At 40.8% G+C, this 18,031-nt stretch overlaps 1 protein-coding gene across 2 annotated transcripts; it reads right to left on the minus strand.

Moving 5' to 3' along the window:
• Positions 1-272: 272 nt before the first annotated feature.
• PEX26 (peroxisomal biogenesis factor 26) lies at positions 273-13,579 on the minus strand. 2 transcript variants are annotated; one of them, XM_069094296.1, is made up of 7 exons: positions 13,480-13,579; positions 13,109-13,261; positions 12,462-12,774; positions 9,388-9,525; positions 8,734-9,029; positions 2,779-2,925; positions 273-1,873 (listed from the first exon to the last, which is right to left on the minus strand). In XM_069094296.1, exons 3-7 carry the CDS (start codon positions 12,689-12,691, stop codon positions 1,770-1,772), a joined length of 915 nt encoding a protein of 304 aa, XP_068950397.1. In that variant the 5' UTR covers positions 12,692-12,774; positions 13,109-13,261; positions 13,480-13,579; the 3' UTR covers positions 273-1,769. The 2 variants fall into 2 exon arrangements, with proteins under 2 accessions (XP_068950397.1, XP_068950398.1); XM_069094297.1 differs by lacking the exon at positions 13,109-13,261 and having other exon boundaries at positions 13,480-13,561.
• Between the last annotated feature and the right edge of the window lie 4,452 nt (positions 13,580-18,031).

Raw genomic sequence — 18,031 nt, forward strand, 5'->3', positions numbered from 1 at the left:
GGCCACAACAACTAATGAAGGCTTCCTCCAAAGGCAAGGAGGGGATGTGATTTACATAACCGATGGCGCATCCATGATGATGAAACTGTGGCATGGAAAGAACATGAGTTTCCTTGAATTTCATAACGTATTAGTTGATTGGTATTTGATCTCAAAAATTTACAGGGAAAACATATAAAGGAAATAAGCAAAATGCAAGCAATAGAAAATACAGAAGCATCTCACTTTGATTCAATTCAACATTCAGTATACTCAAAGGTGATGATCCATAGTACTTTCCACAAAAAAATTTTATTATACAGTTCTTTCAAGCCTGAGGTCTCCTTCTCCACCCCACATAATTACCTAATTCCATTTTTAGACATCAGTCCCTGCTGCTGCCCTACTTCTCAAGGCCACAAGTGAAAAAAACCCACGCATCGTCCAAATAAAAGGGAAATTTTAAAGCAGGGGGTGGAGGAGGTGATCAGGAATGACAGGACATGCAAAGGGATGAACCAGCCGCTATCCCAGAAACACAACCAACAATCCCACCCCAGAAGGTAAAGGATTAAGAGAATCACATGAGCAGCCTTCAATCAAAGGACAGAAACACTGGGGTAGGAAAACGATGCTATGTGTCAGGGAGCAGGGCTGAGACAACTGACCAATAACCTGGAAAATTAACCAGAAGGGCACAGAGTCATTCTGACAAAAGATTAGACAGACAAGTAACTGCTTTCTCTTTTCAGTGGAGTTACCCAGAGTTTACCAATCTGGCACAAGTCTATAATTCTTGATCTGTCCAGTCTGACTGAGATCTGACCTGGAATATTAGTTAGCTAATAACAGCTAACATTTACATACTGCTTACTATGTGCCAGGCATATTATCCAGTTTGATCCTCTCAACAACCGCAAGAGGAGCCAGTTGCTATTAACATCCCCATTTTACAGATGAGGAAACTGAGGCAAACAGAGGTTTAAGTAACTTGCCCAGGATCATACAGCTAGTAAATCTGAGGTCACATTTGAACTCAGATCTCCCTGACTCCAGGCCTGGCACTGTATCCATTGTGCCACCTAGCTGCCCCTAATTTTCTGAGTACTCTGGAATCCACGTAAAACCCCCAGACACAAAATTTTTTTTATCATCTCTTGAGAAACAAGAGTTTTCCCTATCAGTTCTCATTCAGGCTAATTAAAGGAATGAATTTCAGAGGGACTTTGAAATACATCCATGGGATAAAGAGCCAGAGTCTTTTTGAATTAGGTTCAAAAGCTCTGACCTGTAAAATCACCCCCTTTCTTTCCTTCCCTTCCCATATAATTCAGTCTCTAGTCACTAACCCTACCTCTCAATGATCCTGCCTCTGGACAGAGACAAGAATATTCCATAGCACCTGGTCACCATTCCAAAATAATCCCATTTGAGAGGGCCTCTAGGTAGTGAGTTATTCTAAAAAAGAAGAACAGGCAGGCCTTTATTGGTACCAACCACTCCTCTGTCACCTAGAGTCATGGCACTGTGACTAGAGAAGGTGAAATCCATAAAGAGAAGTTAGGAGGCAATATCACAGTCTATATCTGCCCAGTCCCTCCCTCAATTGGCTTTTTGGTTGTACAGGCTGTAGTCCAAGTGACCGGACCTAGCTTTCCCAGATTATCATTAGCCCTAAAATAACAGAAGCCCCAGACATCAAGGCGAAAGAACGTAGAAGTCAATAAGACGTTCTGTCAGTGTCACTGCTAAGAGGGGAACAGCCGAGTTGTGTTGCAAAGTTCACTCCATCACGAATTATAAGACGACAGGGAGCACGGAGAAAAGATGGTCCCTCGAATACGATAGAAGACGTGAGCCAACTTGTAGAAGAAAGGCAGTGAAGAGGGACAAGCTGTGGGACACAAAGAGATTTTTATGAATGGCTCTTCTCCTTCTCATCATCATTCTTATCTTTACCTCATACCACCTTTTAAAGTTTTGCTCACCTATTCTTCTTCTCTACTATGATCTACCCAATTTGGGTTTCCCTTCTGCCTACAAAATAACCATTGTCAATCAAAATTATCACTCAGTCTCAGGCCTGGGAAACTTCAGAATAGTTGTCAAAGCCTTAAACTTTCAGGGAGAATCAGTATAGATCCTTCTATACCTTTCCTATTTGGGAACCAGGACCTTGGAGACTAGAGAGAATCTAAGGGCAGGAGAGAATTTCAAAACTTTCATCAGAGGCATAAAATGAAGCAAGAAGGCAAAGATTTGGAAGGAATTTATGAAAAATATCCTTACTTTTCCTAATGACTAGTGAATCTCTCTTAAAGCAATGGGGAAAGGCACTGAAGGGGTAAAATACTAAAAGGGCGGTGAGGTGGCACAGTGAGTAGAGCACCAGCCCTGGAGTCTGGAAGATCTGAGTTCAAATCCGACTTCAGACACTTAACACAAAAACTAGCCATGTGACCTTGGGCAAGTCACTTAACTCCAATTGCCCTCCAAAAAAAAAAAAGCGAAAATACTAAAAACAGAGAAAGGAGACAGGTAAAGAAACTAAAAGAAATAGGGAAAACAAGTAAGAATTTTTTAAAATAAGTCTTAAAGTAAAATTATTTTAAAATTGAATGCAAAAGAATAACAACATATATAGAGCAATGAAAATTAAATTAAAAGGGAAGTGGTCAAACTACTGTAAACTTGTATATAAATTAATGGTTAACATTAATTTTTCCTTATGGAGCCCAGACAAGTGCTCATGTGTCTTCAGGTGAGGAAGAAGGATAGCAATCACACTTCATCACTCACCTGGATCAAATCTCACCACCAAGAGACAGAGGATCAAAGCAATCAAGAAGGTCTTCTTTAAGGGCAGAGAAAGGAGATGATCCACCACAGACTCTAGCAACCAGCGTAGCAGCTTCCATAGGGCTAGTAACTTTCGGCAGAAGGTGCCTGGGATAGGAGGACAGGGAGTTATAGTCGGGAGAATTGCACTGACCTGGTGTCCTAAACTTGATTCCAAGATGCAACTGCAAGGTAATGAGACTTGTTTTGTGATGACAATCCCAAAAGCGTAGTTTGGGGAAAGAAAAAAAACCAGAACCCCACATTTCAAGCAGCAAATTCATAATAAACCTATGCTCACATTTCTAGAACATCCCAGTTTAGAAGGAACTTTTCTCAATGGTTACCACTAAGGTACAGAGGAGGCCCAGAGAGGTTAATTGCACAATTAGTGAGTATTTTAAGCCTCTTGATTCTAGGTTCAGCTCTCTTGCCACTATAGCTGACTCCTAAGGCAATTTATGTATTGCCTATTTCACAGGGCTACTGTGAGGATCAAATGAGATAGCGCCATGATGGAGAAAGTGCCAAAGTACTAGACTTGGAGTTAGGAAGACCTGAGTTGAAATTCTGCCTTAGACACTTAGCAGCTGAGTGGCCCTGAGCAAATTTTCAAGAGTTTCTGCCTCAGTTTACTCCTCTACAATATGGGGATAATAATATCACATCTCACAGGATTAAATGGGATATGAAAATAAAATAAACATTAAGGTGCTATATAAATGCTGCTATCAAAACTGTTTTGTAAACCTTAAAGTACCATGGAAATATTAGCTACAATTATTTTCAAGGACAACATTCATTTGGTTGAATATAGGAGTAGATTTGGGTTTTTTTGTTGTTTGGGTTTTTTTTAAACATAAGGTTCAATGAAGTCATACCTCCTACTTTGGCTTAAAATACTGATACCATAACACAGTCCACAGAATTAATTCTTGCTTATTCATCTGCAAACATAATAGATATTTATCACCTTTTATGTGAAAGATAGATCAGAGAGATGACAAACTGGAAACAGGGATACCAATATGGGACTGTTGCAATAATCTAAGTAAGGCGTCCTACAATCCATCTACAACCTAGTAGATAGTTTTCTTTTTCTTTTTTTAAATTAAATTTTATTTTCAAACAAAGACCAGCCTTCTTGTTTTATTCCTTTCTTCCCTCCCTTGCCCTTCAAAGAGAAATCAAGAAAAATAAAACCTCTGTTACAAGCATGTATAGTTAAACAAAGCAAATTTTCACACTGTCCTATCTAAAAAAATGTCTAAATCTATATTCTAAGTCCATCACCTCTCTGTTAGAAATTAAGCAGCATGTTTCATCATGAGTCCTTAGGAATTTTGGTTGGTCATTGTATTGATCAGAGTTCTCAAATTTTTTAAAAATATATTTTGTTTTAATCAGCCAAAATCTTGCTTTTCACTCTTCTATCCTATTCCACATAGCCCCATTGAGAGCACAAGAAAAATAACACCCATTACAAATACATATAGTCAATCAAAACAAATCTTCACTTTAGCCATGTCCAAAAAAATATTTGTCTCATTCAATACTTTGAATCCTTCACATCTCTATCAGGAGGTGGGTAACATGTTTTATCAACAATCTTCTGGAATCCTGGTAGATCATTATTCTGATAAGAGTTCAGTACAACAGAATTATATCACATTTTATATACCATCACTTGTTCCATTCTTTGCTACCTCAGATAGAGCGATATTTTTGTACATCCTGAGAATTTGTTTTGCTTAGAACTAATCCCTTCCCTCATCCACCCTCACTCTAATTTCCTCTATTTTTATCTCCCTATTGATTGAAGGTGTGTTTGTGTGTTTATGTATTCCTCCTTCTTTTGACCAGTTCAGATGAGAGAGGTTAAAGTGTCAGCCACTCTCCTCCATCCCCTTTACCTTTTCTGTATAAATTAATTTCCCCTAACCATCTTTTCTTTTCCTTTTCCCCTCTCTTTCCATTGTTTTCTTAAGATCATCAAGACACAAGAGCACCACTCCTAAGTCTTGTCTAATTGGTCCTCTAAACTTTGAAGATAGGATTCGGAGGGGACATATGTATCATCTCCCCACATTTCACTGTAAGCAAATTATCCTTATTTAGTCCTCTATCACCCTTCCATTGTTCATGTTTTGTTTTGTTTTGTTTTTTAATATTCCTCTTCATTCTTATGTTGGAACTTCAAAATTTCTCCACAACACTGGACTTTTCATCAGGAATACTTGGAAGTCCTCCATTTCATTAAAGTTCCCCTATAGCAATACCCAGTCTTGCTGAACAAGTTATTCTTGGCTGTAAGCTCAGATCCTTTGCCTTCTAAAATACCATATTCCAAATTCTCTGCTTCTTTATAGTATGGATAAATCATGTGTGATCCTGACTACGCCCTTAATTCCTTTCTTTCCAGCTGCTTGAAGTATTTTTCCGTTGACCTAGAAGCTCTGGATTCTGGCTATGATGAAGTTTGGGGTTTCTTTGAAAAGATGACTAGTGAATCTCTTCCATTTTGCCCTCTGGTTCTAAGATCTCTGGACAATTTTCTTTTAAGATTTCTTGAAATAAGATGTTTAGACTTTTTTTTTTTTGGTCATGGCATCCATTTTCCAGGTTGGTTGTTTTTGCTATGAAAAACCTTATATTTTCTTCTATTTTGTCAGTCTTTTGACTTTGTTTTAATATTTTTTGTTGATTCATGGAGTTATTGACTTCAATTTTGTCCATCTGAATTTTCAGGAAGTTTGATGCTTGGGTTAGGTTTTGTACCACTTGTGCAACCAACCTTTTAGTTCCTTTTTTTTCCTTAAGTTTTCTTATTCCTTTAGTAAAAATTTTTTTAATTCCTGTTTCATCTCTTCCAGAAATTCTAGTTGTGTTTGTGCCCAAGCTGTGTTTTCTCTGAGGCTTTGCTTTGAGAGGTTTTGGAGTCACTCTTCTATATGTATTGAGCATCTCTGCCACCATAATACCTCCTCATGGTGGGATTCTTCCTTTTGTTTGTCTTCTTCCAGACTACTTCCTGACTTTGTACTTGATGTCAGAGCTGGGCTCTGCCACGCTTTTGGAGGGAAGATTTGGGCTGATCCTATTGCTACTTCCTTAGTTTTGGGGAGTTGTGTTATTCCAGGATCTCAGGGACAGGCTGGGGACCTGTAAGTTTTCACATGTTCCCAAGTAGTCTGATCTAAGGCAAAGTCTAATTGCTGCCTTCCCCATCCCAGTCTGAATTCTTCAAGTTTCTGACCTGGGTTTGGGTCTGGGCAAGAACAGACTACCACTAAATAGACTCTACCCCTATCAACAAGCTGGAAAGTTCTGAAGTACAGAGTGGCAGAATTGTAGGTTCCCCTTTGGTCTAGGATGCCCACCCAGGTTATTCTTCTGTATGCTGGACTAGATGCTAGAAGTATGACCCCATTCTGAAGTTGGGGTCTGAGCCACATGCTACTGCTGGTGGTTTCTGAACTTCTTCCTTTCTCCATACATGGCCTGGAACCTCCCTACCTGGCAGTACCACTCCCCTGCAAAGTTCTTCTCAGTACTTTCTGAATCTGTAAACCAGGACTGGGTAGTACGCTACAGCTGCCAGCTGGCTCCTCTCCCCATTGCAGTACCCCATATGGGTCTGGGATGCCTTGGTTCTGGTCTGGGGCCTCCTCTTGCCCCACTTCACAGCCTCTCCCTAGACCCTGGAGACCACTATCTTTTGCATGTTCCTAGTCTGATCCCATCCCCTGTGTCTGAAGATGTCCTTGTCTGTCTCTCTGTGATGACCTGGGGTGGACAAATAACTCATTGTGAATCTTTCTGGATTTCACCATCAGGATTCAGTCTGGTGCACGTTCTAGATTTATTTAGAAGAATTTTGTGGAGGGGAGCTCCCTGTACTACTTCCTACCTCTTGTGATCTTGGATCCACTCCCAACAGTAGATAGTTTTCAAGAGTTTCTGCAGCTAAAAAATTTATCAACATGTAATCAATATGTTGTAAAAAGTCTTTCCCAATTTAGCTAGGCTAGTTATTGGGCAATAAACATACAGCCTATTACTGGATACAACCAGTAGACCCAGTTATCTAGACCAAACTAACAGTGCAGTGAATTTTAAAGCTGACCTGATTTAACAGAAACAACCCTTATGAACATCTAACTTCTATTCTCTGACTCTTTTGCTCACCAAGGCAATATATTCTTCTATATTTTGATATGCTTGGTAAACCAACCACTAGGAGAAAGCACCCTGTCTAAATGATCAGTACAGTTATCCTTCCAGACGTAACTCCCATTATGAAGTACTATGATGTCGTTCTAGTTTACAAGTCAATCTTTTGTTTAAGTTTCTGGAGATCAGGGGTTCTCTTAACTGAATTTCTTATGTCCCCACAATGTTCTGCACACAGTAGGAGCTGAATAAACATCTGACGTTGCAGTGAATGACCTACCCTGAATCAGCTAATAAAATCAAGTTTTTCAAGCTACAAAGCTGAGGAACCATACTCTATATTTGTGGCAACTCCAGGAAATTCAGCTGAGGAGTTTTTCTCTAATGCCATTTTTTTGGATCTTTCAGAAACAGTTAATCACAGAATCACAAAATCTCTGGGTCAGAAGGGCCCTAAGAAATCACCTACTCCAACTCATACCTGAATAAATATGACCAAAAAGAATCCATGCAGTCTCAGCTTGGAAAAAACCCACTACTTTCCAACATGGCCCATTTCACTTTGGGGGAGTTCTAATTGTTAAGAAGGTTTTGTTTAAATAGAATAAAAAATTGCCTGTCTACAACTTCCAACCATGGATCCTAGTTCTTCTTTGTGGGACCAATGAGAAAAGGTCGAATTCCTCTAATGCTCAGGGCTGTTGTAGAATAAAATGAAAAAATGTACATAGATTTATTGTTTTACTTTGTTTCAGTTTTTCTTTTGCAACATGGCTAATATGGAAATGTGTTTTGCATGTTCTCACATGTATAATCAAAACCAAATTGCTTTCCTTCTCAAGAAGGGTGGAGAAGAAAGGAGAGAGAGAATTTGGAACTCCAACTAAGAAATTATTGTTAAAATTTTTTTTACATATAATTAGGAAATATTTATTTAATAAAATAAAGATAATTTTAAAAAATAAAAATAATGTACATAAATTGATCTGTAAACCTAATAAACATAAACTATTATTATCTATAAGTATGAAGCTCATTCAGAAATATAAATTTCAGTATATCTGTTGTTTAGAAATCATTTTCATTAAACCATGCCTCTTAATAAGTCTCCCTTTCTCTAATCTATCGTTCTTGAGACTGTTAAACTAATCTTCCTTATGCACAGAACTTATCATGTTCTTTATAAGAGCTTTTAATTGTCCACCAAATAAATCGGTTGTCCATCAAATAAAGTACAAAGTCCTTTGCCTGGTATTTGAGGCCCTGCACAAGCTCAAAATGTCAGAATCTCAGAATTGGAAGGAAGTTCAGAGGCTGTCCAGTCTAACACAGACATGAGCAAGAATCTCCTTTACAAAGTACCTGATAGGTGGTATCTAGACTTTACCTGAAAGCCTCCAGTGAGAGAAAGTCCAAGGTTCTCCCAAGGCAGCCAATAACGCTTACAGACAGGTCTGATTTTTTGGAATTCTTTTCTTCTATTTAGCCCAATTCTACCATTTTGCAACTTCCACCCATTCCTCGTAATTCTGCTCTCAAGAGCCAAGCAATACAAATCTAATCCTTCTTCCGTAAGTTAGCCATAATAAAAACAACAATTTTCTATAGAGCTTTAAGATCTGCAAAGTGCCTTACCTAAACTATCTCTGTCTCTCAAGCTTTCATGGATATCAGTGCAATGTAACAAATCCCACTAGAGCTTAACTTCCCTAGAGGACTGAGAAGGATGTGATAATGTCCTACCTCCCTGCTTCTCCTTTTGTGGGTCTGGTTCCTCAGTTTCCTTGAAGTTCTTCTCTTGCTGCTGCCTTGCTGTGAAGATAGCCTGAGAAGCAGCCCGTCGCTGCTCCTCCTCTGCACAGAGCCCAGCCATATCCTCTGCATCTGTCCAACAGTGCAGGGGCAATAGCACCCGAAACAGATGAAGTTCAAATATGGCCCCATATTCTGGCAGGTCTTGATTGGCTGGATCTCTCAACCAATTGCTGGCTACCTCCAGGATCGCCTGGGGTTCTTTTACTTTGCTGTATAAAAGAATGCTACAATCCCCAACCCCAACAAAGAACAATGTCAACCATTCATCATTATTCATATAACGATTCTCTTAGTCCCAACCTCCTCCTATATGAAAGGCTGGACGGGAAATCTTTGGAATTTCTGCAATCAACTCTAAGAAAGGCTGGCCTCCTTTACTTTCCTCCTACCCCCTTCTTCTTCCCTTGCTCTTCCCCTTATATAACCCCCTTACAACTTCTATCCTTCTCTCTGTTGTGTTTCAGGATCCAGTGATTCAGAGATGAAAAATATGGAAGGACATGGTTAGCAAATGAATCTCACTGAGGACATCAGACCCCTTTGTTTCTAGTGTGCATCTATGAACTGTCAATGGTAACTTACCACAGTTCCAGAATTTTGGGGGGCAGATGTTCTGGGACCTGATAATACTGCAGAAGCCAAGAGAGAACTTCTCGCCATCGATCCATCTCTGCCAGGGCCTGGATCCCCACCACACACAGGAAGCACTTCAGGTCCTTGCTGTGGTGATCAGAGTTTAAAAGTGGAGGCTACCACTCCAGCTCTCCCTTGCCCTCCCGCTTCCGTCCGGGACCTGGCATGCTCTTCCCCTCCTAATTCACTAGCTATCACCATCACTCATTGGATGCATTTCACAAGTAGACTAGCCAGCCTCAGCACTTAGGGAATGCTCAGGAGCTGAAGATTACTGAACATTCTTAAAGAACTGAGAAACACTAGAGCAAATCACAGTGTGTCTCCCCCCACCAAGTTTGTACAGATGATAATCAGGTTAAAATGACAAACAGGCTTTAGGGGAAAAGAATGATGATAATAATAATAATAGAAGCTAGCATTTATACTGTGCTTTAAGGTTTGCAAAGCACTTTAATATTAACTCATTTGATCCTCACAACAACCCTGTGAGGTAGGTGTTATTGTCATACCCATTTTACAGATGTGGAAACAGAGGCAATGAAGGTTGTGACTTGCCCACCCAAGGTCACACAGTCAGTAAGTATCTGAGAAAGAATTCAAACTCAGGTCTATCCCAACTCTCAATTCTTGAGTTCATCTACCAAACCACCTTAAAAGGACAGCCTGCAGGGTAATTGTAGAAGGAGGGAAAGCATCTAGCCCAGAAGGGGTTTCAGAGAAGAAATATATTATAGTATGTATAGGTATAGAGGTAAACCTGTATCTATACACACATATAATCATATATTATATGTACAATTATACATACATACAATACACATATGTGTAGATGTATAAAGAGGACTGAGACATCTCTTTAAACATCGATTCATAAAACTACTTCCTCCTCTCCTAAGAAGGAAATAGCTATGTCAATAAGGAGCTGAACATCCTAGCTTTTTAATTTAGTTTCCTGGAAAAACCTAAAGGAAAACACTGCTCTTAGATGGCCAGAAGTGTCTTATGGTCATGGTGAGGCAAAATCAGGCATTTCTCCAGTGACTTGACAATAGAGAAGCCACTGACAGAATCTCATCATCTCCCCTTCCACAAAAAAAGGCTCCCAGACTTGGAAGAGAGGGGCAGCTGGCCATGGGAGATAGCTGAGAGGCAGTGCTTCTGACTGTAATCTCTGACCTGACAAGCACATTTCCCTTACTATCCACCACCTGAATGCTACCCTGACTACAATTACACCATAAACTTAGAGCAAGAGACTTCCTCTGTTGAGAAGGCAGCAGAAAAACATAGACAATTAACGACAATTGTAAAAAACTAAGACCGCTTTAAAGAGGCAACAAAACAAATGAAAAAAATTACACTATTTTTACAGTAACTTAAAAAGCATACCTGTCCTTTCTTTTAGCAAGCAGTTAACTCACACTATCCTTTGAAATTGCTCTCTGAGGATGTTTTAACTATCTCAGCACAAGCTTCTTAGAGATCATTTTGCTTTTCATCTGTGTAGCCACAATGGCTAGCATGGTGACTTACAAATAGCAAGTAATAAAGAAATATTTGTTGAATTCAACCGTTGTGGAAGATTCAATCCTGAGGAGTAGAGAACTTGTGTGATGGATCCAAAAAAATTTATCAATTTTTAAAAAAATATTAAGAGAAAAATCTGAGCTCCTCAGATTCAGCAGGGGGCTGTGATGTTAGAACTATAGATTTTGAGTTAGAAAAGGCCTTAGAAGACACCTAAAGGGGGCGGCTAGAGCATGAGCCCTGGAGTCAGGAGGACCTGAGTTCAAATCTGACCTCAAACACTTAACACTTACTAGCAGTGTGACCTTGGGCTTAACCCCCAATTGTCCTGCCCTCCCACCTCCAAAAAGCAAAAAAAAAATACATCTAAGGAAGAGATGTCCTAATTTTTTTTATCCCACACCCTAGCAACAAAATTTTTTGAGGCTCTAATATGTATATTTGCTTATTTGTAAATAATATTCATCTACTACTATGCTAACAATTATGTTCAATGCAATTAACATAATTTTAATATATATAGTATATATACTATATATTATTATATACTATAATATACAATATTATAGTATTTAATAATATACAATGTATATGTTTAAATGTTATAATTTAACATTATAAAATTTCCAAAAATAGAAATTAAAGAGGCACTAAAGTTTATTGAGTAGGGGAATGACATAATCAGACCTGGGCTTTAGGAATATCAACTAGGCAGCTGTGTGAAAAATGGACAGTCAGAGAAAAGGTGAGTGAGCGGCAGGGAGACCAATCAGAAGGCTACTGCAATAGTTTAGTGATCTAAACTATAACCCCTACTATAGCACATTTTTAAAGGATGTTAAGGTGTACCTTTAAAATGATTTGTTTATTGTTCTACTATCTTAAAAGAAATAAGTGCTGGGGCAGCTAGGTGGTGCAGTGAATACAGCACCAGCTCTGGAGTCAGGAGGACCTGGGTTCAAATCCCACCTCAGACACTTGATACTTACTAGCTGTGTCACTTAACCCCAACTGCCTTGCCTTCCCCACTCCAAAAAAAAGTGATGAGGGCCTAAAGTGTGGTACAAGGGATGGTGTGAAGGTGAGCTAGAGAAGACATGGCAACTGATTGGACATATACGGTTCAAGAGAGTGAAGATTCAAGGATGATCCTGACCTATTGGAAATACAGAAGCTTGAAACAGGTGATTTTGAGGGAGATGTGTGATGCAGATTAACCCACCCCATACACCTGCTGGGTTGGCTTTGTTCTGTTCCACTGAAACCAAAGGGGAAGGGTCTTACCCTCTGAAGGGACACACCTACCTGAGTCTCAAATATAATAGTTCATGTTCCTAAAGTATTTTCCTTCCAATGAAACTATGAAGAATGCCCAATGAGAGTTATTACTATTCCTGTTTTACAGATGAGGGAACTTCTGAAGCTCAGATTAATGCAGTGTGGTCCCACTAAAGGTCAGAGCCCAGATTCCTGGCCTCCAGATCTCTACATACCTGTCCTCATACTCCTCTGCCTGTAAGTAAGAGCCCAGCCTCTCACAGCCCCTCTGGCATGTCTCCAGGCATGCCTTGAAGTTCCGGTGAACCACTAAGTAGTCTGCCGCCTCTTCCAGCAAGCTCTGGAGCAGGGAAGGCGGTGGGGCCAAACCCACGGGCTCACTGCTTCTGAGTGAGCCCATGGAAGCCCTGAGGCCCAGGGCCGAGAGTGACACTTCGTTTTTCATGGCTCACTGGTGACCGGTACCTTTCAGCTGGCGGCTTTGGGAAGGATGCCCTCCTGTCTGCTAGTCCCTCGCCTGTGGTTTTCCTGGGAATAGGAGAAAGGCCATCTACATGGTGCCCTGCCCCTCTGCCAACAGCACAGGCTCTGGGTTCAGAGAGAAAAAGGGCACTGTGAGATCAAGTCCAACCCCCTCATTTTGCAGATGAGGAAACCGAAGCCCAAAGAGAAGCTGTAACTTGCCCAAGGTAACGCTGCCAAGTATTAGCATTGGAACCCGAGTCCTACGAGAAAGGACTGGGAAAGCTGGGAAGTTATCCTCAAGGGAAGAGGCAGAAAGTGCTTGGCTCCCAAAGGTTCTGCCTGCAGGGGGTGGGGCTGGCCAGTCACCAGCCTCCAGGCCACCTCTGCCCCAATTTACCGATTCAACCTCGAACTTGGCAATGCCTCGCTTCCTCCGCTGCTGCAGCTGCTGGGCTGTACTGGGGGCTCCTCCGAGGGATCACCTGCGCCCGAACTCACTGGAGCCAACCATGAACTTGGCGAAGTCCGACTGCCCCAGCTGTGGCTGCTCCTGGAGGGCAGGGGTATCCCTAAGGAGTCGCCGGGCTCCAGGCCACCTCCGCGGGAGCTCACCTGAGCCCACCTAATATGACACCTTGAACTTGGCCACGACTTGCTGCCGCTGCTTCTGCTGCCGCCGCTGCCGGGGGAGCCCACATTCCGCAGGGCCTGAACCACAGCTGGGACCACCCTCACCCATTAGAGTCAAATCCACCATGGAAAGCTCACCTCCGGCTCCGGGAAAGAGGAAGGGCCACTCAGCCTTCTGCGGACATCTTGGTCCGAGCTCCATGCCCTCTTCCTGATAGGCACATGGGCTGCTAGGGGGAGCAGAGGACTCTGGGAGTTGTAGTCTTCTTAGCTCCCGGTCAAGCGATCTGGAAAGGGAGGAACAACTACAACGTCCAGCATTCCACCCTCTAGGGACTATGAGCCGCTGCTGGGGAGACCAGCCCTTTGCCCCTGCTGAGAGCTGAAACCGGTTTCTCCAGCCCAGCTAGAGATAGCTGTATCTATAAGAGAATTACAGCTATAAAACTGTGCATAGCCTTTGGCCCAGCAATGCCACTAGCGAAGAGATCAAAGAAAAAGGAAGATATCTACACATACAAAGATATTTATAGCAGCTCTTTTTTGTGGTAGCAAAGAGTTGGGAATTGAGGAGATGCCCGCTAATTGGGGAATGGCTGAACAAGATGTGATAAATGATTGTGGTAGAGTACTATTTGGTTTTAAGAAATGATTAGCAGAATGCTTTCAGAGAAACCTGGGAAGACACATAACGAACTGATGCAAAGTGAAATGAGCAGAGCCAAGAGAACTTTCTACACAATAACAGCAATATTTCATGATGATTCCGTGAATGACTTAGCTATTCTCAGGAATACAAAGATACAACACAACTCCAAAGGACTTATGCTGAAAAATGCTCCATGAAAATGAAAAAAAAAATTAACAATGAAAAACATTCTCCAGAGAAAGAACTAATTGGAGTCTTAGTGCAGATTGAAGCATACTTTTTTTTAACTTTATTTTTCTTGGGTTGTTGGTGGGTTTGGTTTGGGTTTGGGTTTTTTTAGATTGTGTTTTCTTTTGCAAATGACTAACATGGAAATGTTTTACATGACTGCACGTGTATAATCCAAATCAAATTACTTGCCTTCTCAAGGAGGGGGGAGGGAGGAGAAGGAGGGAGAGAATATGGAACTCAAAAAACTTTTTAAAAGAATGTTAAAAATATTTGTTTCCATGTAATTGAAAAAATAAAATTAAAATTAGATGTGGAAGGAAGGAAGGTGACACAACCTGTCACGCTTGAACTGCATGGGATGTCAGGATATTGAAAAAGAGAGACTGTGTGGGGTTTAATGGAAATGAAATTTAACTCAACAAACATTAAGTGACAATAATGTTCAAACCATTGTCCTGGTACTAAAGATACAAAAAAGACAAAATATAAACAAAACCAATAGCAATAATCCCTACTCTCAGGGAACTCATATTCTACTACAGGTATACAACATGTATCCAGATAAGTAAATACAAAGTAATTTGAGTTAGGAAAGAATTCAACATCTGCAGAGTTGGGAAAGCCTTCACTGAGGAGGGGATGATCTGAACCCTTAAAAAAAAGTTAGAATTATGAAAGGTAGGACTGAGAAAGGGGTAAAATTTAAGTATGGGGAACAGTTAGTGCAAAGAATTAGAGGGAGAAGATGGTGTGTAAAGTTAAGCTGATAGTCCAGTTGAGCTAGAATGTAGAGTGAGTTAAGGGAAATTATGTATAAACAAGCTGGAATGGGGGACTGGAGCCAGATTATGCAGGAACTTTAATGCTGATTGAAGAGTTTGTATTTCACCCTACAAAATGAATTAATTAACTATTAAGTAAGGAACTGCTGAAGGTTTTTGAGTAGGGAAATTACTTTGGAGTGGTTAGGCCAGTATTTTCTTAATAAAAGGGTCAGTGATACTCTTGAATGCCAAAGACCCCTCATAGGGGTGAACTCACAATTTATGTGCCCTTGGAAGAGTAGGTATTCCTGAGGGTGGCAATCAACTCTGATTGGTTTACAGTTGAGAGAGAATAAATATTACAATGAGAGGTGGACCTATTCTAATGAAGGACTGGGGGATGCAACTATGTCACTTACTTCTAAATTGCCCATTCTTGGGCAATCTAAGAATTTATTTCCACCCAAAACTGGGTAGAGCGCAATGGGTTTCTCCACTTTAAATTCATGATAAGGTTGGGTGGGTCTGACCAAGATTGAGGAGAGAGTTAATTTGATCTCATTATCCATAATGTCCTCCAGAGACTGAACTTTAAAATGAGGACTTTAGAAAAAGAGGAACTCTGGGTCTACAAATTGTTGGTTACTAATTTCTCTCACTATCCCACTCACCAGACTGTCCTTTCCAGACCTTTTCTTCAAACCTCCCATGGCTCCACCTCTACTGACACTATCAGCCAAGAATCTTGACTAATATTTCACTGAAATGAAATTGAGACCATTCCCCAAAAAGGCACAGTATAGTAGGTGCTACAGGAATGATCTTCATGTAACAGATGAGGTACCAGAGACTCTAGAGAAGTTAAGAGATCTGAAAATGGTCACACTAGTAGGTATCAGAATCTGGATCCAGACTTTACATCTACTAATCTAGAGCTCTTTCTACAACAAATTGCTGTAGCCCAAGGATGAATATCTAATAATAAACTTCAGTTTAGGTGTTGAAGTGATATTTTTGGACTAGGAACCATTCAGTCTTTGAGTGGGGCCTTTTCAGTTTACTTCTTTGGGTAGTTTTCTCCCTTCTTCCCTAGGTAGCTTTCTCCCTACTCCTCCCAGCATACCTGATACTACTAATCTGAGATTAATAGCCTGCTAACAGAGAAGAGAGGCAGGCAGCCTTGGCTATAAATCTTCACAAATCTTTAGTTAGTGGAGTTAGGGGTGTCTGGGGTCTGTGTAGCTAACTCTCTGCTCTTCTTTCCTGGATACACACTGGATCATAGACTATGGGTCCAAGAGTAAATTACTCTCCCCTAGATGAGCCAATTAAGGTGCAGTTTTACCAAGAAGCAGGGCGATGGATTGAATAACATGCAGAATTTCCTTTGTGACCCAGGGTTCTTTCAAGACAGGGCAAATTAAGGACTCTTCTTCCCCTCCTGCTTCCCATCCCTGGGGTTGAAACTCAGAAAGTTTTCCATACATGAGGGAAAAGGTATTGTGCGGCAGTGATTATCAGAGAAAGAATTACCTCCAGTGCAGGATTAGAGTTTCTGTAAGAGTTTACTGGAATAACTAAGTTAAGGATGGGTAGGATTCAGATAGGCAAACAGGATGGGGAGATCAGCACTTATCACCAGGAAAGGTTCATTGGGGTAAGCTACAGTGTGTGAGTTTGAGTCAGCATAACACACGAGAGAAGACAGATGCTAAACTGTCTGTGGGAGAGCCAATCTAAGAAAAGAAATGATAAGACTCCATGTCAATCAGTAGAAGTGAAGATAGCTATCTGTAGCAGAGGGAGAGAGGCATTCAAAGACTGTGAGATTGAGAATTAGAGGTATCTAGATCTTCCACCCTGCTAAAAGTGAACAGAAGGTCAGAACAGCTGGGACCAGTGGGTCTAGGAGTAACTAAGAAGGTGGATAACTGAGGTTGAGTCAGAGGGTAAAATGGAAAGCCTTAGATGTAGAGCAACAAATACAGGTTAACTTCTCCATCTTACCTCTAACTCAACCTTTCAGTTACCCAGTCTTTCATAATTTTCTAACAATTAAAATATGATACTGAGGAATAAACTGAATGAGCTTGTATTCTGTCTGTCCCAAGTTCTTTTGTTCAGTCATTTTCAGTTGAGTCCAATTCTCTGCGACCCACCTTGGGATTTTCTTGATAAGGATACTGAGATGATTTGCCATGTCCTTCTCCAGCTGACTTTACAGATGAGGAAACTGAGGCAAACAGGGTTAAGTGACTTGCCCAGGGTCACACAGCTATACACACAAAATACATACATTGGAGATGCATGCTCAAGGTTTCCTTGGTTTGCTTTGTTTTGTTTTTTAACTGATGGGGTACATGATCAAAAAACTCTAAAGAACATTAACCTAAAGACAGGAGGTTGGAGTCAGGGACTGGGACTGAGATAAAGTAATGTTTCTCATAGCCATCAGTCAGAAGATTTAACTTCTGGCCCTGCCCTGGGGAAGTTATCTAATTATCCAGAAATTATCATTGTCAGTTCTAAGAAAAGAAATATGGATAGTCATCCAAGAAATCCCCTTACCCTCATGTCTGATAACATCAAATCTCTATAGGTTTACATTTCCTCTGTTCATGTGTATGATCCTTGACAAAGTCCCTATTTCAGTTTCTAAGGGTGGCATGGAGAGGACCCTGAGTTCTTAGAGGCTGTGCCAGTGGGACACATGAACACATAGATTCTACCAAGCTGGAAAGGTTTAGAGTATGGGCCCTGTGACAGGTTGTATACCTGTAGTCTAAATTCAAGGAGGCTAGCCAGGTGTTTGATTTTTTGGCCAAATCAGCTCTCCAAGACCATCAAGTAAGTTGTGAAAGTTTGTCTACCTAAAAATGATGGGCTCTTAAAACTTTGGAGCAGCTAGGTGGTACAGTGGGGAGAGTGCCAGACCTGGAATCAGGAAGCCTCATCTTCCTGAGTTCAAATCTGGCCTCAGACTTAACACTTACTAGCTGTGTGACCTTGGGCAAGTCATATAACCCCATTTGGCCCTCCAAAAAAA

Source organism: Petaurus breviceps, unplaced genomic scaffold (assembly GCF_028583685.1).
Source record: "Petaurus breviceps papuanus isolate PSGF00001 unplaced genomic scaffold, PetGlider_PUasm1.0 216, whole genome shotgun sequence".
Lineage (NCBI taxonomy): Eukaryota > Metazoa > Chordata > Mammalia > Diprotodontia > Petauridae > Petaurus > Petaurus breviceps.

What these genes read in the sequence shown, in the direction of transcription:
- PEX26 (XM_069094296.1), bottom strand. Translation starts at nt 12,691, where the DNA reads ATGAAAAACGAAGTGTCACTCTCGGCCCTGGGCCTCAGGGCTTCCATG. An exon ending in CCCAAAATTCTGGAACTGTG is followed by an intron (nt 9,030 to 9,387) that starts GTAAGTTACCAT and finishes TGGGGATTGTAG; the next exon opens with CATTCTTTTATACAGCAAAG. An exon ending in GGTGGTGAGATTTGATCCAG is followed by an intron (nt 1,874 to 2,778) that starts GTGAGTGATGAA and finishes TGTGTCCCACAG; the next exon opens with CTTGTCCCTCTTCACTGCCT.